General features: G+C 46.4%; 1 protein-coding gene across 1 annotated transcript; it reads left to right on the forward strand.

Annotated features, from left to right (window-relative positions):
* Window positions 1-5853: 5853 nt before the first annotated feature.
* Window positions 5854-23588, forward strand: Tbc1d20 (TBC1 domain family member 20). The gene is made up of 8 exons (XM_021192485.2): window positions 5854-6061; window positions 12604-12789; window positions 15176-15256; window positions 17933-18119; window positions 18271-18372; window positions 20114-20255; window positions 20937-21124; window positions 21331-23588. The coding sequence occupies exons 1-8, from the start codon at window positions 5995-5997 to the stop codon at window positions 21584-21586; spliced, it is 1209 nt and encodes a 402-aa protein (XP_021048144.1). The 5' UTR covers window positions 5854-5994; the 3' UTR covers window positions 21587-23588.
* The last annotated feature ends 293 nt before the right edge of the window (window positions 23589-23881 follow it).

The following is a 23881-nucleotide window of genomic DNA, read 5'->3' on the forward strand; positions in this document are numbered from 1 at the left end:
ATTTCTGAGTTCGAGGCCAGCCTGGTCTACAAAGTGAGTTCCAGGACAGCCAGGGCTATACAGAGAAACCCTGTCTCGAAAAACAAACAAAAAAAAAAAGTGTACTGGGCCTAGAGTTTCAGCTCCGGGTGGGTGGGGGGATGAGGGAGCACTAAGCCACACACCAAGTCCCAGGGACACCGTGCCTGAAGAGGAGTGAGGTAGACTCAGCACAGTACTCTAGGCCCTATCAGTGCTAAGCAAATAAGCATTGAGTGATACATACTAGTGTCAGTACCAAGGGCAAGGGCATAGAGCCTCTGAAGGTGGCAACAGAAAGCTAACTAGCGGGACAGATAGAGAAAACCACTCTGCGTGCCACCTTCAGAAGAATTTAAAGCTTTGTTGTTAAGGTGTGACCTTAACAACAATAAACTTAGCTGTCCCACCTCAACTCCTGCAACTCAAGGGCTAGCAGAAGGAAAGGCATGCCTCATTACATACCCTTTCTGAGTTTCTGCTGTCCTGTGTGAGACAACCTGCTTTTGCTAACACTTCCAAGAAGCAATCTTGCACAAGTTAGAACCCGATGTCATTCATGGGAACTATCAAATAATAAAGGGTGATAATGGTAGAGGAATTAACAAAAATCAGCTTGCAAGATCAGAGGTGAAGAGACATGGAGTATAACTTTGTGATAGTAAACCCTACCCCCTCCAAATTCATAGCTATCTGGACACTTAAAAGACTTTCTGGAGGCAGGTAAGATGGCTCAGTAGTAAAGGCACCTGTTGCCAACCATGACTCTCATCCCCAGGACCCACAGTGGATCACAGTGGAAAGAACCAGTTCCACCCACTGGCCCATATGCATACCCACGAATAAGAGTTACCAGATTCTGAATCCCCCCTTCTCTTTTCTCCCTCTTGGGGGTCCCACTCGCTTAGATTCTGAACTTTAAAAAGAAAGAAAATAGGGACACTGTGATAGTTTCAGCCAGTGAAGTGCATGCTGTGCAAGGCTAGTAGTGTTTTAATGCCATCTGTAACCTCATGTTTTCCACCCATCCACTTTGTTCTCGAAAATAACGACTCTGAGACCCCTTATATATGAATAAATGCTTTGGCCAATAGCTTTGGCTCTGTTCCTAACGGGCTCATATCTCAATAGTCCAGTTTGTTCTAGTCTTAGCATGCTGCATGGCTGGTTACCTTCTCAGTTTCATTTATCTGTCTCCTCAAAGTTTGGGGTGAAATCTCTTGCTCCCAGCACCTGACTTTTCCTTCCCCAACTCCATTCTCTCTGATGGATGTCCCACCTTCTAATCTTGCCTAAGCTCATTGGCCAACTTTTTTTTATTGACAGGTGATGCTTCCATTCAACATAAGAGATTATCTACTTTGTAGCCAGATTTGATTCCCTGGATTCACATGGAGAAAAGAACTAATTTTACAGATTATCTGCTGACCTCCATGTTCATGTGCCCATACATCCTATACACACTAACAAGCCAGATAAGGTGGTACACACCTTTAATTCCAGTACCTGGGAAGAGGCAGGCAACACTGCCCGGGCTACACAGACCCTCTCTCAATAAGTAAAATAAATACTGGGGGTTGCAAAATGGTTTCATGGTTTGCATTTGCTGCTCCTGCAGAGGACCCTGTTGGTTCTTAGCACCCACATGGCAGGTAGCAACTGCAGTTCCAGGGCATTTCAAGACCGTCTTCAGACCTTTGAAGGTTCCTGTACACATACGGGGCACGTAAACATGCAGGCAAATACACGTCAATGAAGGAATAAATTATAAACACTAAACATTTAGAAACCATTACAGAGAATAAATCAATACATGCCCACAGCACTAGGCATATCACAATTAAGCATATCAATTACTGAAATTGCTGAGAAATTTCTTTCCTAGTTTGGTACATGGTGGCAAGTGCTTTTACCCAACTGAACCATCTTCCACCCTCCTTCCTGAGTCTTAAGAATCCTCCCCCCAGGAGGTTGTTCCACTCAAAGCAAATATCTATTTAACAGTCGCTGTGGGTAGCTACTTCTTTCTTTGCATGTAACCATCTTTCCCTTTCCCTCTTGAGAGCCAGACACTTCTTGTACAGTGATGGAGAGAAGGCCTTAGCCTCAGAATGACCCCAAAGTTTGGACCTTGTGGTATGGTGCTAGGAAAGAGAGGAACCACTGACTAAAGTGAACACCACTAAAGGCAAAGATCCGGAACCTAGCTGCCTCACTGACCAGCACGGGCATATGTGCTATGACCCAAATTGCTTAAGCAGGTTATTCCCAGGTGCGATGATCTCATTTTTCATATTTCCAAGTAGGATAGATGACTTCTCTGTAAGCATGAAGCATCCTTGATTCGTAGTGATGATACAGAATAAAGATGAACTGGGCCAAACTTCCATGTTAGTATTTATTTATTTATTTGCAGCGGAGAAAAATCTGGGGCCTTGGTATTCTCTAGCACTGAGCTCCATCTCCAGCCCTTGGGTGTTAATATTAAAATCACAGAATTATGGAATCTTTGGCCGGAGATGGAGCTCAGTTGCTACCGTGCTTGCCTAGCATTCATGGAGGCCTGAACTTCAAGGTCGAGTACCCCATGAACTGCGTATGGTGGTAATGCTGTAAATTCATCTCTCAGGAGAATCAAGAGTTCAAGGTTATCTTCAGTTAGCAGCCAGTTCAAGACCAGCACATCTCCGATTTTAAGAAAAGAAGGCAGAATGGCTCACTGAGTAAGGTTACTTAAAAGTCTAATGGCCTGGGTTGGGTTTGATTCCCCGGACTCATGTGATGGAGAGAACCAACTCTGACCTTGTCTCCTGACCTCCACACATTCTTCACAGCATTCTGTGCCCACGCATATATACATTAAATAAGTAAATGCAATTAAAAGTATTTTTGTAGGCTGGAGAGATGGCTCAGCGGGTAAGAGCACTGACTGCCCTTCCAAAGGTCCTGAGTTCAACTCTCAGCAACCACATGGTGGCTCACAACCATATGGAACGGGATCTGATACCCTCTTCTGGTTTGTCTGAAGACAGCTACAGTGTACTTGTCATTTATATAAAATAAATAAAAAGTATTTTTGGGTATGCTTTGCTTGCATATATTTATGTGTACCACATTTATGCCTAGAGACCAGGAAAGAGCATCAGATCTTCTGGAGCTGGAGTTAGACAGTTGTGAGCTTCCAGGTAGATGCTGGAAATCAAATCCTCTGCTAAAGCAACACGTAAGTACTCTAAACTGGGACTGGAGAGATGGCTCAGTGGTTAAGAGCACTGACTGCTCTTCCAAAGGTCCTGAGTTCAAATCCCAGCAACCACATGGTGGCTCACAACCATCTATAATGAGATCTGATGCCCTCTTCTGGGGTGTCTGAAAACAGCTACAGTGTATTGTATATAATAAATAAATCTCAAAAAAAGAAGATGCTTCCATTAAAAGAAAAATAATAATAAAAAAGGTACTCTAAAACTGCTGAGCTATTTTTCCACCCCTCCCCCATATTGTTATTTGACAGCTAAACCATCCTGACTGGCCTGAACTCCAGGGATCTCTATTTGCCTCTGCCTTGAGAGTGTTGGGATTAAAGGTTTATGTCACCATGCCTGGCCATTAACAGATGATATTTGTGTTTCGGTGACAAATGTGTATTTAAATAATTTAGACTTACGATTTTTTTTTTTTTTTTTTTGGTTTTTCGAGACAGGGTTTCTCTCTATAGCCCTGGCTGTCCTGGAACTCACTCTGTAGACCAGGCTGGCCTCGAACTCAGACATCCGCCTGCCTCTGCCTCCCGAGTGCTGGGATTAAAGGCGTGTGCCACCACGCCCGGCTAGACTTACGATTTTTAAGTTGTAACCTTAAGCTATATTAATACATTTAAAAGATTTCATTAGGGCCCTGACCAGAGCTTGGTGGTAGAGCAGTTGCCTAACATGGGCAAGGCCCTGGATTCATCCTCCACACACAAAAGAAGTAAATAGCCAACCAACCTTATTTCCTTTTGGCCAGAACCTATTTTTAGCAATTTAACAAATTATCAAACACAAAAAGATACCTGATATACGGTCTATAGAAAATACTGGAATAGGTCCTGTTCAGTAAAAAATGGCCCCAAAGTGTTACCATGGCAAAAGTGGGAGCGACTGCAGTGTTGTTTGCTGGCATTGTTGCAAATGACAACATGTATTTGCTGTGAGAATTAGTGTGTCTGTTGAGTGTATTAAGTATTCTAGGGCTCTAAGAGCTGAGTTTCCTAAAATGAGTAAAGGGAATGATTAGACAAAGGAAACCAAAGAGAAAGGAACCTGGCTTAGCCCACTCCATTCAAGACGCTCACTTTATGGAAACAAACAGAACCTGAGCTGCTGGAGCCCAGCCCTTATGAATTAATTCATGACTTAATAGGTGTAGAAAAATAAAAGACCTCCAGATTGTAAAATGTTCTTATAGTTCATGAAAGTATGGTGTCTTGGCTCCAAAAGAAACATTTCTATATTAAACTCAGTCTGGGCCTCATGTGCTAGACAAGTGCTCTGCCACCGTGCCACTGCCTAGAAATAGGATCAAAGAATTGATCATTATAACCTGGGAGATTGGGAATAACATTTTTTATGAGTTTTTTTTTTTTGGGGGGGGGGTTTCAAGACAGGGTTTCTCTGTATAGCCCTGGCTGTCCTGGAACTTACTTTGTAAACCAGACTGGCCTCGAACTCAGAAATCCGCCTGCCTCTGCCTCCCGAGTGCTGGGATTAAAGGCATGTGCCACCATGCCCAGCTGGGAATAACATTTTTTAAAGAAATTTAAACTTCATTAGTTGAAATTGAGGGAGAGTTAAATTTGGGAATTTCTACGTTTATTAAATATTAGTTTTAAAAATCGAAGTAATTTCAGAGTAATCGTTTTTGCTCATAAAAATTCCCCGAGACTTCTTTAATTGTGGAAGTCTGTGCGTGTGTGTGCGTGTGCGTGTGTGTGTGTGTGTGTGTGTGTGTGTGTGTGGTACGTGCCTGCATGCGTGCGTGCGTGGATGTGTGTGTGTGTGTGTGTAAATGTCTTTGCATGAAGCCCTAGAACAACCTCAGGAATGCCCATCCACACCCTTTGGCCTAACTAGACTGGCTGACTAGGGATCCTCTGGAAAGATCCTTTAGAAAGAAAAGTGTTGGAGTAAAAGTGTGATCCTTGGACTCTGAGTTAGAGAGAAGGTATATGGAACCGGGGGAAGGAACCAGGGGGAACCGACACTTATAGAAGGAAAGACAGAACAAAAACAGTAGCAGTGAGCTGAAGGCTTTAGAAGTTAATCAAACCACTAGAGCATTCTCACTGGGGATCTGGGAGGTGAGGCAATCTTTGGGGATGACCTATCTGAGGGACGACCCTAGGGTGTCACTGAGCTTGAATGCCTGAGTGTGCGTCACCGTAGGCGAGGAAGAACTCCAAGACCTAATCTGCTCCGTAGTATTTTGATCAAAGGTTCACTGCTTCGCACAATTCAGTGAGGGAACAGTACCCCATAACTATTTCTATGAGCAGCCACTCTTCCCCAGAGATGTCCCCGCTAAACTCCGGAAGCCAGGTATGATGGTACTTGGTAAGCAAAAGTCTGCGCATAACCGTGGAGCTTGGCAGTGTCCAGCCTTATGGATTTGATATTTTATTTTCATAACTAATTCACGAATAAAAGCAAAAGCAGTGGCAAAACTACGACCGGGTACGCATGCGTGTACCAGCGGCTTCCTAGAGCCCAGCCTCCACACCCGAGCTTTCCGCTGTCAAACCGCATGCGCGCGCCCCATCCCCGCCCAGCCCAAAAACGCAGGTCACGTGGGGGCGTGGCCGTCTGCGCGCCTGCGCGGCGCAGGCCGACGGCGTCTATCCTGCCCCGGCCGAACTGGGGGTTAGGTTCGTGGTGGGAGCCGCTCCTCAGGCTCCGCCGCCAGCCGGGGCTCGGGCTGGGGCCCGGGCCCCCGGGGATGGCCCTCCGGCCCTCAAAGGGCGACGGCTCCGCCGGCCGCTGGGACCGCGGCGCAGGGAAGGCAGGTACGGAGGACAGCGGGCTGGGGCGACGAATGAGGGCCGCGCTGCTGCCGGGAACTGAGGGGGGCGGCGGCGGCGAATGAGGAAGAGCCGGGCCTCACCCAGGCCGCCGCCAGCCACGTCCGCAGAGCCGATCGTCTGCGCTGGGCCGCTGCCCGAGCTCCGGCCTCCACTCTGCACTCGTGACCCTAAAATTCCCCTCTGCACACGCACACACAAACTCAAGGAAAGTTGCTACTGTCCCCTTCCAGAAACTCGGATGGGTGAGCTAGCTCTCCGCCCTACACTTCCTCCCTGTTCATCGACTTTCTGGCCCTCTCCCGGGCCACCTCTGTTAGTGCTCAGTTGTGCACAAAGCAGTGCTGTTTTCCATACTCTTTAGTTCTAACCCATTTCTGTGAAATCTTGGTTTTATTGTGCACGTGTTCTGGAATACATTTCCCGTATGCTGTGCTAGTTGGTGAAAATTCCTGAACCAGGTGAGCTAATCCATTGCCCGTCCTCCGACAGGTGATGCGCATATTAGAACTGACCCTGTTGTCCGCCCACATCTTTTCTGTTATTTTTCTTTTCTCATCTGATACTGGCCACAACTGAGACTCGGTCTGTGAGCTACTTTCCTGAGCTCTTTGGTATTTTTAACACCCTTTACTGGTATCGGTGCCACATCTGTCTTTATGGCATAATAGCCAGTGTCCCAAGTGACATGAGTCTTGTGACCTGTTTCAATGCAGCTGTGTCTTGGTTGCAAAACCTCAGGGCCCTTCAGCTTGTGTGGATGGAAAGGAAATTCAAAGGATCTTTCTTAGTTTAGACTGGTTTTAAATATGTTGGAGAATCGGTGACCAAATTACAAATTGTAAGAGCCCTCCATTGTGGAATTCATTGGTTTGCTCTGCTTTTCTATGTTTTTCAGTAAAGTACTCTGATTTGAAGGGGGCAGGAAATACTGGAAGATTGACCAAGGGCCCGGAGCTATATGGCCAGGGACCCCTTACAGTTACTTTCAGACAGGATCTTGATAATTTATCTGGAACTTACCATCTTCCTGCCTCAGTTTGTCTTTCTGTTAGTACTTAATTTCTTCTTGTTTGGTTATGCTTTATAGAAATGAATTAGTACTATGAAAGACAAAGGTCACTTGGGTATATTTTCTTTTTAACAGGAATTTTACAACGGTTATATTTTTATATTTTTGTGGTTCACCGTCCATGTCTTAAATACAGACATGATGTTCAGACAGACATTTTGTTGTTGTTGTTTTTATTTTTGGTTTCTCAAGACAATGTCTCACTGTGTAGTCCTGGGTGTTCTTGAACTCTGGCCTCTTACTCAGAGATTTTCCTGCCTCTTCTGCCTCTGCTTGCATCACCACCACCTGGCCCTTTATTTCCTTATTCTAATGTTTCTTTTGAGCTTAGGTCTAGTGGAGCCCAGGCTGACCTTGACCTTTGTAGCAGTGGGTTGCTTTGTATCTTCCTCTTTCCTAGTGTTAGGTACAGCTGCACACTGCCATGCTTGTTGGTGCTATTTTTCTTGTCTGTGTTGTTCCAGTAAGTGTGCTGTGAAAGTAGCAGAGAGCTAATGGTTTTTGGAAACAGGGTCTTGACTGGCATGGAGCTACTGATACAGACTGGCCTCAAGAGAGCTTCACTGGTTTTACAGTCTGTAAAGTTTTTACAGCTTTATAGTAGCCCATGCTTTTAATCCCAAAACACAGGAGACAGAGGCAGGCAGATGTCTGTGAGTTAGAGACCAGCCGGGTCTACAGAGCGAGTTCAAGCTACACAGTGAGACCCTGTCTGAGAAAGTAGTGATTAGGGCTAGGGCTGTACCTCAACAGTCAGTCACTTGCTCATGTAAAGTGAGACCTGCGGGTTATCCTCTAGTACCAGGGAGAAGAGAAAGGTCTACTTCAGTGGCCTTTATTAGAGTAAGCATGTTAGGGCCAGGGTTTAAGTCAGGAATGGCACACACTGATTTGCCATGTGCAGGGCCCTAAGCTCCAGCCCCAGTGCCATGAAAAAGGTATTGGAGAGCAGGAGAAAGGGTGCCATTGTCACTCTTCTCATTTGTTGGCTTAGTTATTTTTCTGGCATCTGGGTTTTATTTATAGAAATTTTCATATTTTGTGAAAGTTCTAGGACACTTATTTTATCGTGGTGATGATAGCCAAGCCCTCATCCACAGAGGAGTCTGGGAGCCGTCAGCTTTGGAGTATTTCATGGACCCTCTTCTATTTTAAGTGGTTAGAATTTACCTTAAAACTGATAGCAGATACCAGGCGTGGTGGCGCACGCCTTTAATCCCAGCACTTGGGAGGCAGAGGCAGGCGGATTTCTGAGTTCGAGGCCAGCCTGGTCTATAGAGTGAGTTCCAGGACAGCCAGGGCTACACAGAGAAACCCTGTCTCAGAAAAAAAAAAAAAGAAGAAGAAGAAAAACAAAAAAAAACCTGATAGCAGACATGCATTTTAATCTTTCCCTGAAAACCCCAGGGATAACTGACTTTTCTCTTTGTAGGGGAAATAGAATGTTTGTGAATTAGCGGTTAGTGGTGGCCTTGCTGCTCTATTGTGTAGGCTGGCCATGGGCCTCTCTCTGTACAGTTTATGTGACTAACTCACCTGAGTTCTCTGACTTGTTTTCTCTCTGTATTACAGTGATATGCAACACATTAGGCTCTAGACAGCATGTGCAGGGGTGACATATGTAGGAATGACTTCATCCGCCATTAAGCTTTAAGCTTGTGACTGAATGGGTAAATGTGGAGGTCAGAGGACATCGTCCATGCGTCAGTCTTGTGAGATCTGGGGATGGAACTTGGGTCATCTGGCTTATATGCAGGCACCTTTACCCACTGAGCAGTCTACTTTACCTACTGGGAAGTAAGGTTAAGGAAGGCCGTGTCCCAAAGTGGCCAGACAGCACTCCTAATCCAGTTTGTGTACCTTCTTCAGGGAAGCACCCAGAGCTGTAAGGAAAGTCAGAAAATCTACAGAATTGTACAGTATTCTGTAGTGAGCCAGGCACACAGCATTGTAGGAGAAGTAATGCCACTTACTACAGGATAACTTTCTCCAGAAGAGCAGAAATTAAATAAACTAAATAATTTATTCTGCTACATATAAACTTCCTGAGTTCTATAGAATCAAAATGGAGAGAGCTGACCAGACTCAGTGGCCATACCTTTAATCCCAGCCATCAGGAGGCAGAGGCAGGCAGAACTCTTGAATCCCAGGCCAGCCAGGACTAATGAGGCCCTGTCTTAAAGACAACAGCAAGGCATGGTGTCGCATGCCTTTGATCGCAGGACTCAGGAGGCAGGGTCAAGTCTAGCCTGGTCTACAGAGCAAGTTCCAGGACAACCAGGACTACGTAGAGAGACCCATCTTATAAAACAAAAACAAATAACAACAAAAAGCCGAGAACACCAGGGACAAGTAAGTCTCGAATTAGGTAACTCCTGTGTCTTTGCCCAGATCTCACGCGACTAGAGATTGCAAACTATATTCACCAAATAGCTTGCTAGGAAAGCTATTGGAATTGGACAAGAATGAGGGTTTTTTTTTCATACTCTTAGTGAAGAGTCAACAAAACTTGGAAATGTCAGCTTTCCTTAGGCAGTCTTTGGGACTGTCACCTTAGCACTCTTCCCTGCAGTGTGACGGTGAAAGAGGACTTACTGTGGAAGTTTCACATGCACTACTTTTTATTTTACTCATTGTTGGAACTAATTCAGTTCCTGCTCAGTTTCCTGCTAACCCTCCTGTGCTGTTGAAGACATGAAGCATACATAGTTCCTGTGGTGGGTAGGGTACTTGTGTAGTGTGCTAGGCTCCGAGTTCATCCCAGCACTGCAAGAAAAAAAAATTCTTACCCTTCTTATTCCATTTGGAAGGCATGTAGCCTTATCTTCAAAGGATGTAGCCCTGCAGAGAAAGCCCACACTGCCTGCAGGAAGAACCCAGCCTGAGAGTTAGGCTCCCCCACTTCAGTCATAACTTCTTTTTTTTTTTTTTTTTTTTTTTTTTTTTGGTTTTTCGAGACAGGGTTTCTCTGTATAGCCCTGGCTGTCCTGGAACTCACTTTGTAGACCAGGCTGGCCTCGAACTCAGAAATCCACCTGTCTCTGCCTCCCAAGTGCTGGGATTAAAGGCGTGCGCCACCACGCCCGGCTCTCAGTCATAACTTCTGTTCTTTGTGTGTCTGATCCTTCCTCTGTGTCTTCGGTCATAGTGTTTTGCTTACATGACAAATCTTTGCTCATATCCTTTCCTCTGCCAGGAGTGCTTTGCCTTTGATACACTCTTTCTTTGGCAAAGTTTTCATTGGGGTTCAGAATCAATTTCTGGAAAAGCCTTTCCTCATTGCCTTAGAAATAATCTTTCCTTTGGGTCTTCATCATCCTTCAGGGTTCTCAAATACCGTGTCATAATGTGTCCCTTCCTGCTCTGAGCTTCTCAGGAGCTTCCAGGGACTCATGTTCATCTCTCCTTAGTGCTTAGTACAGACCCAATGATGGACTACTAAGGGAATGGGAGGGAGGGAGGGCTGGCAGGCGGGCTAGCTGATACAAGACCTTGACATCTCAGAAACATTTGGTTGGGGAGGTCCTTTACTGAGGGAAGAGCCTGAATTTTATTTCTAGGTAAAGCGGGCATTTAATACAACATTTATCTTGAGCCAGTCTTAAGAGTAAAGAGAACAGGTTGAATTTACTCTGAGCAGTTACACTCAGAGGCTAGACACACCAGGAAGATCTCAGGCACTGGTCCCCCTCTGTGTTACTAGGAACTGTAACAACAGTCTAACAAGAGAACAAGTTACCTAGGCCAAAACTCGCTTGTCTTTCTGCCTGACTTGCAGTTGCCTGTGGCTCCAAAGCTCTGTTTGTGTGTCTCAGGTCATAGCTACATAGAGAAGTCATCAGGACTCTTAACAACTCCATTTGTGCTTCACTTTTGTCGTGAGCACAGTCGTAGACTGTTCTCTCAGAATAAAACATTACTGAGGTCCTCTGTTGAGTACCTCTTCTAGAACTTCATATACCATGTGATATTGTCACTTAAGTCTAAACTTCCTTCTGGTGGTGTCCGACTTACCTTAACCCTAGTGTCTAGTGTTCTGTAGATGTTCTGTAGATGTGTATGTGCATATGTAGGTTGACCTGACCTACTGTAGTCTCTCTGTACTCTTGGCCTTACTGTCTGCATACATGTTTTCTTGACAGCTATGGTGTAACTTCTTGTGATGGTTGGTGCTTTTGTGTTGAAATTCTTTTTTTTTTTTCCAAGACAGGGTTTCTCTGTGTAGCTCTGGCTGTCCTGGAACTCACTCTGTAGACCAGGCTGGCCTCTAACTCAGAAATTCACCTGCCTCTGTCTCCCACTTGCTGGGATTAAAGGCATGCACCACCACACCCGTCGGGAATTGAAATTTTAGGACCTCTGGTTGCTCTGTTCAACCCCACTCGCTCCAGTCGGCCCCACTCGGCAGGAGGCTCAGAAATCCATGATCTCATTGTTGGCTACTGAGAGAGCAAAAGAGTGGGACTGGAATGATTGTTCAGGAGCTAAGAGCCTTACTCTTCATGCAAAGGCTTGGATTCAGTTCCCAGCATACAGATGGCTGGGGATCTAAAACTTTTCAGATTCCACTAGCCCCAGGCTTTTAATAGGTGCTCACACAGACATGCTGGCAAAAAACAAATATATAGAAAAGAAAAATAAATCTTTTAAAATATTTTTTAAAAGTCTCAACATGATTAACATACTACTTTTTGATTGCCAATGATGAATGGAGGTTTAAAAAAATTTATTTTTATTTTATGTGTATGAGTGTTGCCTATGGTTTTGTTAAATGCAGTGTTGAGGATGCCTTGAGTTAAACGTATGAGTAAACAAGTGCCATGCTGCTAGGACACATTCCTCAAGCCCAGTATTGAGTTTTGAATTACACTTCTTTTTCAGTATAAACAATTAAATTTTTTTCTGGCCTGGTGGTAGTGGCACATACCTTGAAGCCCAGCACTTAGGAGGCAGAGACAGGTGGATCTCTGTGAGTTCAAGTCCAGCTTCGTCTACCAAGCATGTTCCAGCATAGCCAGGCAAGGCTACTCAGAGAAACGCTGTCTCAAAAAACAAAAAACAAAATTATCTGTTTTTTTCTTTAGTGTTAAGGGTTAACCCCAAGACCTTTGGTATGCTGGACAGGTCCTATACCATGACTTCACCAGCCCAGGAAAACCACTTAGATTGAGATATCGATGCTTTGTGAAATTTGAACAGAAAAGCATTGACAGTAGCTGGTTCTTACTGATAATTCTTAAAACTGTAATTCCTTGTTACTTACATGGGCTGTGGCCAAAGTGTTTTACACATGTGTTAAATATGTGTAGGTTTTGTAAGAAGCAAGCATGAGGGCCAAAGCTGTCTTAAGAGAAAGTACCTTAGATCAGGTTAGGAGATGGGGACTCTAAGCAGAAAAGTACACATGCTGATAAGTGTGTGCTTCATCTCTGCCACACACTGTTTGTTTCTCCAGACTTTAATGCCAAAAGGAAAAAGAAGGTGGCGGAGATACACCAGGCTCTGAACAGCGATCCCATCGACGTGGCTGCCCTCCGACGAATGGCTATCAGTGAGGGAGGACTCCTGACTGATGAGATCAGGTGCCAAGTGTGGCCTAAGCTCCTCAATGTCAACACCAATGAGCCACCGCCTGTGTCAAGTAAGGGAGCAGAATCCTGAGGTGGGGAGCTTCAACTAGGGATTGACATCTTGTCTAGCTAGAGGAGTGTGTTTAAGGGGGGGAAAAAGGAATTCTCTTACATGGCTGGGAAGATGAGATTCAGTGTCCCCTCTGGCCTCCGACGGCACCAGAGAGAAGTGCTGAGGGTCCTTGGAGCTCCAGAATTCTTTAATTCAGTACAAGCTGTTGATTAGTGACTTTGTAAGCCATTTAATGACGGGAAACCTTGGGAAAGCACTGGGAACAAGTGCTGCAGAGCACCAGTGCCATTGGCCACGGGCCCTGCCACCACACCTGTCCTGCCACCCTGTTCATGTGGCAGTGGACTCTGTGTCCAGTGTTCTGGGACTTGTCAAATCTCGGTGTCCCTGGTGTGTACCACATACTGGATGTGATTAAAATGGTTCATGTGCTAAAAGTCTGATGATGTAGTGCACAGTGGATGCTGCGTTGCCAATTGTTATGCTTGTTATGGACATTTGAGACTGGCTGGCTCAGAGCAGTGGGCTCTGTGTTGGGAGGGAGTCAGGTGCTTTGCCCTGGGAAGGCATTGTTCTCTCGAATTCCAAACTGCACCACAGATACTAAGATAAAGAAAGTGTCTGTGGGTGAGGGTTGGGGGTGGATATGTAAGTCTTATACAGGTTCCTCTGTGTGGGTTGTGAGGAAAATGAACTTACACAGCACTTGGCTTGGATTAAGGAAAATACATGCTTGTATCTGTAAGCCAGCACAGTTGATAAGAACATTTGCTTAACATGTACAAGGTTCAATCCTAGCACTGCACAAAACTAATTATGGTGGCACATGCCTGCAATCCTAGTACTGGGATGGTAGCATTAGGAGAATCTAGAGTCAGAGAGAGAGGCAGGTGGATCTCTGAGTTCAAGGACAGCCAAAAGAGGGCATCAGATGCCCTTATAGATGGTTATGAGCCACCATGTGATGCTGGGAATTTAACTCAGGACCTCTGGCAGAGCAGCCAGTGCTCTTAATCTCTGAGCATGGCCTTTCCATCAGTTTCTGTTCTACTCTTTGTCCCTACATTTCCTTTCCTTTTGACAGGAGGAATTCCTCCATTGGGGGCCATGCTTACCCACTGGGTATGATCTGTACAGGTCTCTCTCCCCTGCTGGGTCCTAGGAACCTCTTGAGTCCTTGGCATCTATCTGGGACTTTATAGTGGCTACTTCCAGATCCCCTCTCCCACTGCTACTCACCCCTGTTCAGATTCCTGACCCTCTGTACGCCACCCCCCAACACCTGATCCCCTATGATGTTTTAATATGTAGTTGTTAGTATTTAGCAGTTTTACTCCAGAGCCACTCCCATGTCCTGTCCTCAGATGCTCAAGGCCCTCCCTGTAGCTCCAGTGCTTGTGTGCTGAGCACACACTATCACTTTCCCCATTCTGGTCGTTCCTCATGGTGACTGAGAGGTACACATGCACAGGAACAGGCTCGCTTTAGTGGGCAGGTCCATGTGAGGACAGTGGCAGGCACAGTAGCCCTGACCTCTTGACCTTTTGCCCCTCCTCCATCCTTCCTCACATTACTCAGAACAGTCTTTTTCCTCTGTATGCTCATCAGACTTTTTTGAAACAGATGTGTTTAGAACTTAGCTGTGAAATGTCTTTACTGGTTTTTTTGTTTTGTTTTGTTTTCAGTGTCAGTGGGCATCAAATCCAGGGCCTAGGCAAATCCACAACCACTAAACTCTGCTCCATCCCACCCCCCCTTAGTACTTCCCATCTTTTTGTTTGTTTTGTTTTTCATTCTCTTTTTAAATTTTTTTGGAGGGATGAGGTCTTGATGGTAGTCTAGGTTGGCTTCAAACCTGAGGCTGTCTCCCTCCACCAGTCATTCAAGGTCAGGGATGATACGTAGCTGGGATTCTATGTGTACATGGTGCTTATATCAAGGTGTAATATTTAAAAGATTTATTTACTTTATGCGTGTTAGCACATTGTCACTGTCTTCAGACACACCACAAGAGAGCATCAGATCCCATTACAGATGGTTGTGAGCCACCATGAGGTTGCTGGGAATTGAACACAGGACCTCTGGAAGAGCAGTCAGTGCTCTTACCTGCTGAGCCATCTCTCATATCCCCAAGTGTTATATTTTAAGTCATGTTCCCTTGAGGAAAAGGCTGCTCTTTGTGTCCTTTATGTCTCAATTATCATTCCAAGATGTAGTTTCTGTTGTTCTTTGTTTGCTTTGTGGTGTTGGGTCTAAATTGTGGGCATCAAGCGTGCTAGGTTAGCTCTCTACAACTGAACATACTGGAAACCCAAGGAAAATTTGCTCCTTATCTGGCTTCCCCGACTCTTTGCAGTAACCCTGTGTTCCTCTTCCTCTGATAGGGAAGGACCTTCGCGACATGAGCAAGGACTACCAGCAAGTGCTGCTGGACGTCAGGCGGTCTCTTCGGCGCTTCCCCCCTGGTGAGCACCTCTCCTAACTTGCCACATCTGGAGTTCCTTCACACTTACCTCCCTGTGTTGGTGCTTGCCAAGGTTGGGGGGGGGGTTCCCAGCAATCAGAGACACAGATGCAGATTCCTGCTCTCAGGCACGAAAGGGGTGCCCTCACTGTTGACTCCTGTGGCCCAGAAGTGCCAAGTGAAAGAGGCTCTTGCATCCTCGTCTACCCTTGTGTCCTGGAGGAACTTGTAGGGATTGGGAGGGCCAGGGACTGGCTTTGGAGAGTGGATTGGTTTGGAATTGCTCTCTAGTGGGAACTTAATGTCTTCATTAGTGAGTGTTACCTTGCCTATGCGGTCACTGGGTCCCTTTTTCTGCATGCTTGCAGAGTATGTTCCTGAAATTGTCCCCGCTTCCAGGACAAGGAAAATGACTGCTTTCTGTTCTTATAATGGAGGGAACTGGGCAGCAAACCTCATCTATATAATCTAGCTTTCTTCCCCTTGTAAGTTTACCTTGACTTTTGAAGAGATAAAAGGGAGCCTCTCACTCTCTTGCCACACCCAGCTGAGGCAAGCTCTGGTTGGGGCATGTGTGTTACAGGCCTGTCCTACTTGGATCTTTGCTTTCTGGGGAGGTTCCTGAGGTTCCCACAGGCTGGTAGCCAGTCAGTCTTCTGGATGGGAGACAACATATCCCATGACCCAGTCCCCCTTCCCACCCTACGGGTCAGTGAGGTGGTTGATGTAGGGCAAGTGCCGCCCTTGTTTCTTTGTATCCTTTACTACTGTTGTTCCTTAAACTCAGAGATCTGCCTCCCGAGAACTGGAATTAAAGAAGCCGGGGAGGGAGAGGAAGGCCATCCTTAATGTCTTTATGTCACCAGTCCATGTGACCTTCCTGCACACGGGATCTGCCTTGGCATTTTAAACCCTTTCTATTCATGTCCTCTAGATTAGCCTGACCAAGCATAAACCAGAAATTCAAACAGGAAGTCTCTCTTGGCTCTCACTACTTCATGGATTCACTTAGTACTTGGTTCGCTTTGTTGATGTTTTTTGTTCTCTCTCCAGCGCACCTCTTTTGAGTGGTGGAATGAATATGAGCAAGGAGCAGCCTTTGCTTTTTGCCTTGAACCTTTATTCAGTTCAGTGTGCGCCCTTACCTTGCCATTTTCTCTCACAATACCTGCTTTTAACTGAAAACTAAGCTAACAGCACGAGAAAGCTGTGCTTGGTGACATTCTTGTAAAATATCTCATGAGATCAAGGCTTGACCTTGTGCTCAGTCATTTTCATTTACAATTCAGACTTGGAACTCAGAGGCAGCACCATTGCCTGTGAGCTCTCACAGACACCAGACAGTCCCGCCTGCAGACTCACACTGACCTGCTATATATCATCCTGTGGGCATCCTGTGAGCAGGCCACCACCCTCTGTCAGTTTCCCAAGGGGTCATGGGTGGCAGTCAGTATGCGGTGATCTGTTTATTTCTCGTGCGTCCTTTTCTGACTGGCTAAGCCAGGACTGCTGAGCGGTAAAGACCACGTGCTTCTCAGCGGCCATCTTCTCTGTTTCATAGACTAGCAAGAGTCGGCATTTCCGGGATCAATTTTTAGTAGAAGAGTTGGAACAGATTATGACAGCCTTCCAACCACTAGCAGCTTCGGTTTCCTTAGTGCTGTGTTTTTAACTCCCTTAGTAGAGCCTTGAGGTTCAGGTTCACTTTCAGGTCCAGGATGTCTTGTAGATGGCCGCCTTCTCTTTGAGCTCTGGCTTTAGGCAGAACAGGTTCATAATTCTTCACCAAGACGTGCACCGAAAAGCACTGTGTTTACTGCTGTGACTTACTGCCCTGAACTCCAGAGGGGTCTCAATTGGGCACTCCTGCTCACAGCTGCGGCTAGGAATTGAGACTACTTAGATATGGGCTATAGCTCAGAGAAGAATACAACAATGTTAATTTTTATATAATTTCATTCCATGAAGAAGGGCCAAAAGTTTCTAGATACTTTTCTGCTGATCTTGCAGATTCACACTTTGCCATATTAATAGCCTGTTATGTACCCATAATTTTGTTTCTGAACTGTTTAAGGGTAAACAGCCATCACCGCNCCCCCCCTTTTTTTTTTTTCAGAATATCTAACTCATAGAAAAGTTCATCTAAAGAAAAAATAAAAAAGAAAACAAAAAAAAAAGGAAAAGAAAAGTTCATCTTTCACCATTTATCTATTTTTATCAGAAATAATTTGCAATTATTTTTATCAGAAAAACATAGAATCTTGGATTTGCTGTTCAAGCCTCTTTTGAGCCTCCTTTGATATCAACAGTTCCCTTGTGTGCATAGCAGGCCAGTTAACTGTCACTTTCTGCTTATGTTGCTTTTGTCTGGTGTTTGCTCATGAGGTTTAGGGTCATGTCTGTGATGCTGTGACAAGACTGTGCTCACTGAAGTGCAGAGCTTGTGGAGGCCTTTGCTGTTCTTTCCTTGTGATTGGCCACACTAACTGTAAGGTGGTTTTCCCAGAGCCCTACTGTGTGGCTTTTTCTGGGCTGGGTGTCATGAGCAGTGTGTAGATTTTGCAAGACAGTGTTTGTAATTCATTGTCTGTCACTGCACACTTTTTTCTGGGAAGCATCACTGGCCTATTCTGTCGTTAGGATCCTTTGCCAATACAGATGCACCTCCTCTCCGCAGGCATGCCGGATGAGCAGAGAGAAGGGCTCCAGGAAGAGCTAATCGATATCATCCTCCTCATCTTAGATCGCAACCCTCAGCTCCACTACTACCAGGGCTACCATGACATCGTGGTCACGTTTCTGCTGGTGGTGGGGGAGAGGCTGGCAACATCCCTGGTAGAAAAATTGTCTACCCACCACCTCAGGTACCTGTGCATCTGGTATCATGCCAGGATGGTCACTTCCCAGCCTCCTAGGACAGACAGATGTCTGAATAGTTTGAGCCCACTCCATTGACCAGCCCCAAGCTCAGCGTTGGACCTGACCACTTGTACTGACTGAATTGTCTTCCTGCAGGGATTTCATGGATCCCACAATGGACAACACCAAGCACATCCTAAATTATCTGATGCCCATCATTGACCAAGTGAGCCCAGAGCTCCACGACTTCATGCAGAGGTGAGTCTACACTTGTGTACGCAAGACACACGGCAACCCTGCTCCTTGCTCTTCTGGGTTTCTGTTTCTTCACAAACCTAGCATGTAGGGATACAGCTCAGGACTTTAAGAGCTTACATTTGGTGGGTATGTCATAAATTCTTAGACGAGTAAAGGCAAAGCTACCTGTGATGCCACCTGCCTGTGGTGAAGCACTTGGAAGGTACAGACAGAAGGGTCAGGGACTAAAGGGATGGCTCCATAGTTACAGGCCCTTAGTGCACTTAAAGAGCAGCAGAGTGCAGTTATAACTGCCTGTATCTCCAGCTCCAGGGGATTCAACACCTTCTATTTTCCCTAGGGACCTATACACCATGCACACAGTAGCACACAGATACACATACATATGCAGAAAAGTAAAATTTTATTTTCCCATAAGGTTTTATGTTTTTGAGATGGGGTCTTGCTCTGTAGCCTTGGCCAGATAGGAACTCATATAAAGACCCTCTGCCTTCTCAGTGCTGCCACACCCAGTGGTAAAAATAACGCTACAAAATAATGCAAAGGATTCTAGGCCAACCTTGGTTCTGTAATGACTTTGAAGCCAATCTGAGACGTGCGGTGGTGGGGGGAGCAACAAGCTGGGCAGGGGTGGTGTATGACAGTGACAGAACAGGCAGATCTCTTGAGTTGGAGGCCAGTCTGGTCTAGATACTGAGTTCCAAGCCAGTCAAGGCTGCATAGTGGAAACCCTGTTTCAAAAACAGTAGCAATAAAGACATTTTTTTAAAAGTAAAAACAAAAACAAACAGAGGGGATAGACAAATGGCTTAGGAGTTAAGAGAGAGTACTTACTGCTCTGGCAGAAGACCTCAGTACAGATCACAGCACTGATAGCAGGTGGCTCGCAACTGTTTTTATTTTATTTTATTTTTTTTATTTTTATTTATTTTTTTGGTTTTTCAAGACAGGGTTTCTCTGTGTAGCCCTAGCTGTCCTGGAACTCACTCTGTAGACCAAGCTGGCCTCGAACTCAAATCCGCCTGCCTCTGCCTCCCCAGTGCTGGGATAAAAGGCGTGCACCCCAACGGCCAGCCTTCACAACTGTTCTTAACTGCAGTTCTAAAGTGACCAATACCTTCTGGCCTGTGCAGGTGCCTGTGTGGTATGCATAAACTCAGCACAGCCGCACATGCATATATAAAGATAATCCTTTTTTTAAAGATTTACTTCCCATGTATTTCACATGCTTTGCCTCCGTGCCTGGTGCTCAAGGAGGAAACCACAGTGCTACTCTCTGAGAGTGGCTGCTCCTTGTTCTCAGACAGAGGGTTGGTTGTGCATGAGAAAAGTACCCAGGAAGGTGAGGCGGTGCTCTACCAGTGAGCTCCTTCCCCCATCCTCAGAGGGCTTTTGGTTTTTGGTTTGGTTTTGGTTTTTGAGATAGGGTTTCTTGGTATAGCCCTGGGTATCCTGGAACTCACTCTGTAGACCAGGCTGGCCTTGAGTGCAGAGATCCATTTGCCTCTGCCTGCCACCCTTCCCCCTTCAGGGAATACAGGTGTGTGCCATCACCACCTGGCTTTGTGGTACATTTTTGAGACTGTTTTTAAAGAAGATTCTGAGTTCCTAAGTGGCATAATTTCCCAAGAAAGAAGTATACTTTGCAAAAACTTCTTCCCTGTCAGCTCGTGAGACAAAGCTCAGTGAAAGGGAAGGGTGAGCTGACGGACGCCTAACTTCTGATTTCCTTTGCTCCTAGTGCTGAGGTGGGGACCATCTTTGCCCTCAGCTGGCTTATCACCTGGTTTGGGCACGTCCTGATGGACTTCAGGCACGTTGTGAGGTTATACGACTTCTTCCTGGCCTGCCACCCACTCATGCCCATTTACTTTGCAGCTGTGGTAGGTACACACTGGGAGGCAGTGACTAGGTGCACTGTGAACCCATCCAGGTTGATCAGTGATCTTGAAGGGAACGGTAGAGTCCAGACTGGTGGCCCATTCCCTAGTCTAAAAAGTGTTAGGAAATATTGTTAAGCAACTGTCCTTACCTAGAGACTTGAGACCCTTCAAAGCACCAGAGTGCCATGTGACTGACTACTGTCACCTCCTGGAACTCTAGCTAGTAGACATCATTAAGGGCACAGCTGGTGGTGAGTCAGTGTGCCTGCCAGAGGCAGGCCTGGTGTTAGGCTTAAAAGAGGAGTGGCTTGTGGAAGAGAGTGGGGCTCATGCCCAAAAGGGCTGAGAGGAGAGTGGCCCTTTAGCAGCTGTAAACATTAGCTCTGCTGTCAGGAGGATGTCTAAGGGAAACAGGATGGCTCTGTCAGGCTTTTCTAAGGCTCCTCAATCTCCTGAGACCAATTTCTTCTTTCTAAAAGAATGTCAGTTTATTTCAAGACTTGTCAGAGGACTTAATGAGAGTTGAGTAGTCTTTCACATTATAGGTGGAGTGGGACACAGCATATGCCAAACCCCTGTCTGTATCTAAGGTGTGTGTGTGTGTGTGTGTGTGTAGAGAGAGAGAGTGGGGAAGAGACAAGTGTCCAGTCTGGTGCCTGATTCAAAGCCTGGCTTCCCTAGATCGTGCTGTACCGGGAGCAGGAAGTCCTGGACTGTGACTGTGACATGGCCTCTGTCCACCACCTGTTGTCCCAGATCCCTCAGGACCTGCCCTATGAGACGCTCATCAGCAGAGCAGGAGACCTCTTTGTTCAGTTTCCCCCTTCTGAACTTGCAAGGGAGGCGGCTGCTCAGCAGGAGGCTGAGAGGTGAGGTGGGCGAGCTGTGGCTGCTGCAGTGGGGCAGTTGGAAATCAGATCATTCCTGGAGTCTACTTGTCTAGAGGGTATGGGGTTCCACACTGCAGTGGGTTCTTCTCTGCAGGCCATATAGATCTTTACCAGAAGAGCGTGTTGAGCAATGGCCTGCTCAGTGTCTTCTGCCCCTCTGTGCTACCTTCTGCTTCCTTCTACAGAACGGCAGCCTCTACTTTCAAAGACTTTGAGCTGGCATCGACTCAGCAGAGGCCAGATATGGTGCTGCGGCAGCGGTTTCGGGGACTTCTGAGGCCTGAGGCTCGAACAAAAGATGTCCTGACCAAACCAAGGACCAACCGCTTTGTGAAACTGGCAGTGATGGGGCTGACGGTGGCCCTTGGAGCAGCAGCACTAGCAGTGGTGAAGAGCGCCCTGGAGTGGGCCCCTAAGTTCCAGCTGCAGCTGTTCCCCTAAACTCAGCTCAAGCAGCTACTTCCTCACCCAGGGCACCAAGCTCTCCCCATTTCCAGGAGGGTGAAGTTGCTGTGATTAAAGGGTTTCTGTCAGGGGTGTTTCATCTGCCACCCTTGGCAGCTTGTCTTTTGGCTTTGATGGCTAGTGGCCGAGCTGCCTGACACTGGGCTTGCCATACCTGAGTGCTCTCTGCACTTCTCCTGTTGAAAGTGGCTCTGGAGCACCTGGCTACCCAACTCACTGCCTAAAAAGTTGAGCCCAGAGATGGCCTCCTTATAGCACCATGTGTCTTGAGTATCTTTAGACAAAGCAGGCAGGATGGTCCAGCCTTGGAATGAAAGCGAGGGGAGAGAACTCTAGCCTGGGAGCCAGCTGGTTAAAAGCGGCCATATTAGCTGGTCAGAATCAGACTCGAGCTGGGTTTTAATTAAATTTTTATGATCCCAGCCTAGAGATCACATGCAGAGGAACGTTAATCACCAGGATGGTGTTGCCTGTGTCTCCCCGATCTTTCTCCTCTACATGCCACATGACAGAACCTACAAAGACATTTTTAATACTGTTTTTAAGATTGTATACTACACCTAACATAGCAAGTACTCCTCACTTTAAAAAAAAAATTACTTATGTGTGTGTACAGGTGCCCACAGAGGCCACAGGTGGGCTTCAGGTTTCCTGGAGCCTGGTGTGGGTGCTGGGATCTGAATGCCAGGCCTCTGGTGAAGCAGCAGTAAGTGCTCTTAACTGCTGAGCCATCTCTCCAGCCTCTTTCATAGCTCTTTCATGAGAGAAGCTGTCAGAGCATTGAGTTTCTACTGGGCTAACAGTTATTCTTTCCGTTTTTGGAGGGGAATAGAACCCAGGGCCTTGCACATGCGAAGCAAAAGTGTTCTACCACTGAGCTGCCCCAGCTTTGTTTTTTTTCCCATTTTTAGTTTTGAGACAGGGTCTACTGAAATTATCCAGGCTGGCCTTGAACTTTTGATCCTCCTGCCATGGCTCCCAATTATCTGGGATGACAGGGTTGCCCCTGAGATACTCTTCCCTGCTCAGCTTAGCCAAAGTTGTTTGTGAACACTCCCAGACCCCACAGTGCCACTTCCTGACTCGCTTTCCTCATTTTCCTCCTCTTACCCTCCTTGGCCTGTCTTTGTGTCGATCTCTTCCGCTGCTGGTCTCAGGCTGGGAATGTCCTTGGAAACTTGCCAGCACGTAGACAGGGTTTGGCAGGAACCCCACACCACCAGCCTCACTGTACCTGGGATCCTCCAGGAGAGGTGTACAGGATCTATGGGATCACTTGGTCTTCCTAGGATGGCTTTGTTAAAAGTGAAGCCAGCTGTGTTTTACAACAACTGGCTTGAAAACAAAAGTGCCTTTTGCTGCTTTAGGGTGTGTGGTGGGAAGCTCGTTTCCTCCTTTCCTGGGCACTCTTTTCCAGTCCTGCCATGTCCACACCCCACATGTCCTCTGCCCATCCCCTTGTCTCCTGTGCCCATTGTATGCAGTGGGACACTCTGCATGCCGGGCAGCCACGAAGCCAGAGTATATAGGAGGTGTCCTGGCTGAGTTATATAAAGCACTTTAAGTCAAGTTAGAGTGGTAGGTAAGTCCTTCTCTGCACAGGAGCCTTGCCTTGGGTGAGTGATTCACTGGGATTCATTCGGGACAAAGGAGAAGTTTCCAGGATCCAGAGTGATAAGGTAACAAATACTATTGGTCTACCCCGGGAGCTTATCATCTATGCCTCTAGCCTGCTTGAAGACTGTAGGAAGTTTGCTGGCTGAGGGGAGGGCATGAGCTCAGGGGCCCAAGCAAGCAGGTGGCACTGGCTTGTGAGGAGCTGAACAGTGGTCTGTGCCCGTAACAGGACTCCCCTGCCACTGAGAAGAAAGCATTGTCAATTTACCTTCAGGTATTTACTTACTCTGTAAAAAAAAAATATGTGTAGATGTTTTGTACAGAGCCCTGTATGAAATAAATGCCCTTATGTGATTCCTAATCACTTGTCTTTGTATCATCACTGCTTGCCTGGATATGGACCTGGTGAGTCTCGGATACTCCGCCTGCGGTCTGTTGGCTTGTCAACCTCGGCTGGCAGGACAGGGATCCTTTCCAGTTACATTTCACACACAGGTGTGATCAATGTAGAGCAAAAGTCGTGGTTCTAGCTGTCAGCAAGGGCTAAGCTAGCTACTTCCTAGTTTGATACCCAACTTAAGTAGTGAGAAGCAGTTTAGTCAGCAGCACATGAAGTCATCTTTGGGGTTCAAGGTTTTGCTTAGGACATGTTTA

This window comes from Mus pahari, chromosome 3 (assembly GCF_900095145.1).
Source record: "Mus pahari chromosome 3, PAHARI_EIJ_v1.1, whole genome shotgun sequence".
Lineage (NCBI taxonomy): Eukaryota > Metazoa > Chordata > Mammalia > Rodentia > Muridae > Mus > Mus pahari.